Source organism: Rattus norvegicus, chromosome 3 (genome assembly GCF_021556685.1).
Source record: "Rattus norvegicus strain SHRSP/BbbUtx chromosome 3, alternate assembly SHRSP_T2T, whole genome shotgun sequence".
NCBI lineage: Eukaryota > Metazoa > Chordata > Mammalia > Rodentia > Muridae > Rattus > Rattus norvegicus.
Window position 1 is genome coordinate 8,693,617 of NC_141536.1, and position 5,294 is coordinate 8,698,910.

Consider the following 5,294-nt stretch of genomic DNA (forward strand, 5'->3'; position numbering starts at 1 on the left):
TTGAGGAAGAAAGAGACAGAGTTCCTATTGAGGAAGAAGCTGGCCTGAGTCAGTAGAAATTCAGCTTGTTCATGAAGTTTGCATGCAGGAGGGCCTTAGTCTTTTTGTGTTCATCTTTTTCTTCTTATTCAAAAAGATTGAGACTTTTGATGACCTTGTTGGGGTATCAGTTTTCAGAAATATATGAGAATAAACTTAGGCCATACAGTATAGAAGAGGGCTCAATTATGCATGATATGCTGGGGTTCTACCAGTTTCTAAAGGAGGTCCCCAAATGCCCAACACAGCAAAAGATGTAACACTCTTACATATTTCTTAATGAACACATACATAATCTTGATTCCCTGAGTTGTAGCTAGAGCTTTTCCAATATCAGGATAAAACTTTATACATGGGCATCAAGGCCCTTCTTCTCAAAAACTTAGAGTGTAACAGAGGAGAAACATTTGGGCAGAGCTGAAGAAGTGAGATGCCTGAGAGTAAGAAGCATTCTACTAGAGCACTGGCAGCACTGCGTGCATATAGTGCAGCAGTTCAGGTGACTGTGGCCTTGAGTGTGACTTGTAGCCTCTTCAGTTGACCTGAAGCTGTGACCCTACACTTGCCTATTTTTGGCCTTCTAAGCATGAGAAACAGTCAGTTGGGATCCCAAAACATAGTCTGGGCTCTGGAAGTCAGAAGGATTATGCATTGTGGAGAAGCCAAGTCCTTTCCTGAGTGGTAGAGAAGGTATCTAAGGAAGCTATGACTGTGTTAAGCATGAGAGAAAGGCTGATGATGGCAAGTGGATAAAGGCAGCCCTCCTTTTCTGGCCCAGAATGCAAACTGTGTTCCCATCTCAAACCTGAGTCATTCAGTTTCTCTGGGCTCCTTCATGAGTAGTACAATGCCATTGTAGATCTTTTGTCTCGAGGTGGTAGTGAAAGACAAAGAGGTCCTAAATGCAAAAATATTCACCCCTATGACAAATGTAGATTTGGCCATGACAAATGGCCAAGAAGGGTGTGGCCAGTGTCATTTTGGCCATAAAGGGCATACTCTGAGGAGCCAACACAGTGCCATTGTGTCATGCTTGTTGCTGGCTTTGTATGAGAGCACACAGTCTGAACATGAAGAGCCTACTCCTGACTGTCATACTTTTCAGTCTAGTGGCGATTCTACAAAGCCATGATGATCTTCCCTTCCTCTCAGAAGAAGAGAAAGTGAGGCATGGAGGAGTGGGGAACAGTTTTTTTTTGTGGGAGGTTTGAGTGTTGGACAGTGCCTGAGTACCAGAGCTAGTACTCCTGAAGTTTTCAGTCTTCTGAGTCTGAGCAGAGAGTGCTGTTCTTCAGCACACAGAGCCTCCTGGTCCACAGACTTGGACCAGAGAATGGTTCCTGGACAGGACCTCTATGTGTTTTTCCTGGAATCCTGTTTTCAGCCTTTGGAGACAGTCAAATTAAATTAAAATGGACTACCATATGTAATTCTAGCCTAATTGTAAAGGGCATGGTCTGGGACAGTGGACACTCAGGGGAGCATCCTATGCCAAGTGATATGTGTATAGGCTGTACACTTGTAGGCAAACTAAGTAAGACTTGGGGCTGAAGTATGGGCTCAGAAGTCTGTCTGCTCCAGCTTTCAGGTGTCTGGTTCATAAAGGCCACAGTGAATCAAAGGAGAAAGGAGGAGGAGAAAACTCTGGTTGTATTCCCTATCAGGTTGACATGCCCAGAAGAAGGAACCTTGGAGCTCAGGCACACTCTTATGTGAGTATCCCCCATGCATCTTTTCATCTTTGTTCCTCTCCTCTATGTTTTGGTTATTGATGACAGAACAAGTCATTCCTTGAGGGACCATAGTCTTAGCATGCTGAAATTTAGGAGTAGTTAATATGGGATTTCAGAGGTCATTGTGCTAAGTCTGAGGAACCAAGTCACCAGAGTGAAGTACAGATTTGTTGAGAAAGAAACTGCTGGTCGGTTTCCTGTTTTCCAGATCTGAGGGAGAATGCATTAAGCTAGGAGTTCGTATGCAGAGAACAGAGGAGCCTGGTCAATACAGTTCCTGTGAGTCTGTGTCTCATTTTCTCCTCCTTTTGCTGTCATAACCTTCTCTAATCAACACTGCTTAAGAGAAAATAGGTTTTATTTAGGTCTCACATCAAGGCACAGTCCATAATGGTTAGGCATTCCAGGCAGCTGGAGAAGGAAGCATCTACTCATAGGAATAAGTGAACATTCAAGTTACTGCTCAGATAGTTTTCACAACTTTACAAAGTCCAGGATCTGCTGCCCAAACAATGTTCCTGCCCACAATTAAGATGAATCTTCCACAATAAACTAACATAATTAATATCATACCCATTGTTATAGTCAACTGAATATTTCTAATGTGATTTTAGATTATGTGGACTTCTTAGCCAACATAGTACCCCCTGAATGCATGTGAAGCAAAGCAAGACTATTGGTTGGAGTGCTCCTGGTCTGCTTATTTTTCATGAAGGTCTATCAGTTAATTCCCAGGTGTTTTCAGAAATCACAGTCAAGTTCACAGAAGAGACCATGCTTCCCTCTAGATATTACTGTCCACTGTCCAATAGGGATTCTGAAGCTTAGGTTTTAGGAAACAGACCAGGGTAGCTGCTAGGAGGCTAGTCAGCCACAACCTTCATCTTCCCTGACACCTATGGTCATGTCTATATAGCTGGGGATAACAGCTTTCCATGAGGAACCTATATCTTGTAATGATGTCATGGGAAGTCTTTGAGTTAGCTATATGGTTGCTCATGGATTGTTGTTGAAACCTTGTAGACTGTTACTTAGTGTGGGGTGAATGTTCTCAGAAAATTTCTCTTTAATCTGCAGTTTTGGGCCATAATCTCTTCTACATCTATGAAGTTCCAGTGAAGGACCACTACATCATATACACCGAAAGCCATCCATTTCGGAAAATATCCCAAACAGGACACCTCATAGGTGAGAAATATCAGAGATCCAACCTCCTGCTTATGACCATTAGCTATTTGAATGCCCAGCAACTATATATAGGCACTGGGAAGTCTAAAGCCACAGCCATGTCCTTTAGCAGTTGTGCATAAGGCACCATGTGGTCAGTATAAATGCTTTAAAATGGTAAGCCGTAGTCTGTGCAGAATTTCCAGTGACATGATCGAATGTGGCCTTGAGCACTGAACAATAGGACAGAAATTTATTGACTTAGTACATACCATGTCTTGGAGGCCTCAGCTTTCATGGCAGGAAGTTCTCAATAATGGCTATGTCCTAAATAAAAAACTCTATAGGCAATGACACCCTCCTTCCAGGAGCAGGAGACAGAATTATTAGTTTCCATGACTGTGACATTTCTTGGGTGCTTAAGATATCACCTATAGGTTTTGTCATACTGTGTGTCCTTATATGTTAGCTATATACACGTCCAGTTGACAAGCTTCCCTACCACCATCCATTTTGCACTTCCACATTGATTCTAAAGTCTCCTCTCTTGTTCCCTTATGCTTCAGATTGAATACTCTTGTTCTGTGCAGTCTTCTTGTCTTTCTGTCAGTGGATTCTAATAGGGATGTGTAGTTATTCTCTTTTTGATTATCTGGCCTTTGCTCACAGGAAAGTATCCAGAAGAAAAACTGGAGGCCTTGGAAGTATTTAAGGAATTCATACAGCACAAAGGATTTCTCCAAGAAAACATCATTGTGCCTGAGCAGAGGGGTAAGAGGATGCTCTGTTTGGCTTATTCTCATGCCCTCCTTATTTTTCTCATGATACAGGGATTGTTGTATAACCACGTGTCTTCCTGTACAAGCAGGGCACTTTTTGTGATCTTAATCATTGGGCCATCCAAAGTTCAGGTGTAATCTGAGCCTTCAACCTAGACACTTCCTTATTTTTGATATTTTTTCTTGCTTTTACAGAACGGTGTATTCCCATACATGACAGTGGTAAGTAACCCTCTGAAGATACACTGAGAGAACTCACATTTCTCTGTTCCATGGTGAATGTTTCTGTTTTTAACCCATCTCCCAACATCACACTTAAGAGGGAATGTACTTAGCCAGGAAGCAGTTACCAATCTAGGAGGTGTCCTCAAACATAATTGCCTGGAATTCTGTCATTCATTTTCATTGAGTTCTTTCTATAGAGTGGTCTAATTTCATGCCTTAGGTACCTACACAACTGATTAGGGATATAAAAGGTCAAGGAAGTTAGGATACTTCTGTGGCCCGTGTATTCTCAGGATGGAATTCCCAAAGATTCAATTGAAGGAAGATCTTTAATAGGCATGTATCTCCTAAGTAGCTACTCTCTGCCATGAAACGGGGAGGGATCTCTCAATTGTGTGCTTCACTCTGTCACAGCACTCCAGGACCACAACTGCTGAGACAGATTTGCCAGTAGGACACGGCCATGACCTCAGTAGACTACTCTTCTTCCTGGACAACACTTCACTGAGCTGCATTTTCCTAACCTGAGTCCCACTCCTTTCTTAAATTGTGTGACCCGCTCGACTTCATAACCTTCTGATTTATCTTTTAATCCTTGCTTTAAAACCCATCTGAATCCAATAAAAATTTTAGCAGTTTTTCTGGGTTCAGCTTGTATGTGTCAGTCCTTCTTAGTTCAAAAGACTAAGGAGATATTGGAATTAGCAGATATGAGACACCCAGTAGCTTGTCGTCCAATAGTCCTCTAGAGCTATGTAATATTTTGGAAGTTGAAGTGATGTTCAGCCAATATCAAATAGCTCCAGAAAATGTCTGATACTGGATGAGGAGAATTTGTGTAGCCACTCAGTTGAGTAAGACTGGAAGATGGCATCAGGGTTGCAAATATACTCAGGACTCAACAAAGATATTATTGCATTCAGGAAATTCAGGAAGGTCACCTGGAAGTGACCTATCTTTGAATCACCTAGGAGCAGTGACAGGCACAGAGTAGGGAAGATTGCCAGATCTTCCTCATCATGCTCCAGAAAGGCAGGCATACGTGCAGAACCCAGGGTAATTTTACTCACATTGGCTTTTCTGTAATTGCTCAGTATCTGAGGTCTGTGTTGAAACTGCCCCAGGCATATGCTGGGAGCATAGTGATAGAGGGCTGTGTCAGTACTTTGAATGATTAAGATAGACCCAGAAAGTGCCTATCTCAGTGGAAAATGGATTCCTGGAGGATAAGTGTACAACATTATTTTTTCCTGAGAAGCTACAAAGGCTCTCATGGAACCATTAGCAATTCCCCTGCAGTCCAACTCCCACCCTTACCTTTTGCCCTTTCCTTGCCTCTCACCACTGGAAC

The 5,294-nt window shown here is 42.4% G+C and overlaps 1 protein-coding gene across 2 annotated transcripts; it reads left to right on the forward strand.

Moving 5' to 3' along the window:
* The first annotated feature begins 1,054 nt into the window (after positions 1–1,054).
* Lcn4 (lipocalin 4) lies at positions 1,055–4,581 on the forward strand. Of its 2 annotated transcripts, none has more exon segments than NM_001431731.1 (7): positions 1,055–1,202; positions 1,621–1,751; positions 1,981–2,051; positions 2,850–2,960; positions 3,609–3,710; positions 3,914–3,940; positions 4,358–4,581. In NM_001431731.1, coding segments are annotated over 7 exon segments (579 nt in total). In that variant the 5' UTR covers positions 1,055–1,088; the 3' UTR covers positions 4,381–4,581.
* Positions 4,582–5,294: the final 713 nt, after the last annotated feature.

Bases quoted from the DNA above. Each gene is read 5' to 3' on its own strand.
- Lcn4 (XM_087654428.1), top strand. From the start codon at position 1,110: ATGAAGAGCCTACTCCTGACTGTCATACTTTTCAGTCTAGTGGCGATT. The intron at 1,752-1,980 runs GTGAGTATCCCC...CCTGTTTTCCAG, and splicing joins GAGCTCAGGCACACTCTTAT to ATCTGAGGGAGAATGCATTA. The intron at 2,961-3,608 runs GTGAGAAATATC...CTTTGCTCACAG, and splicing joins CCAAACAGGACACCTCATAG to GAAAGTATCCAGAAGAAAAA.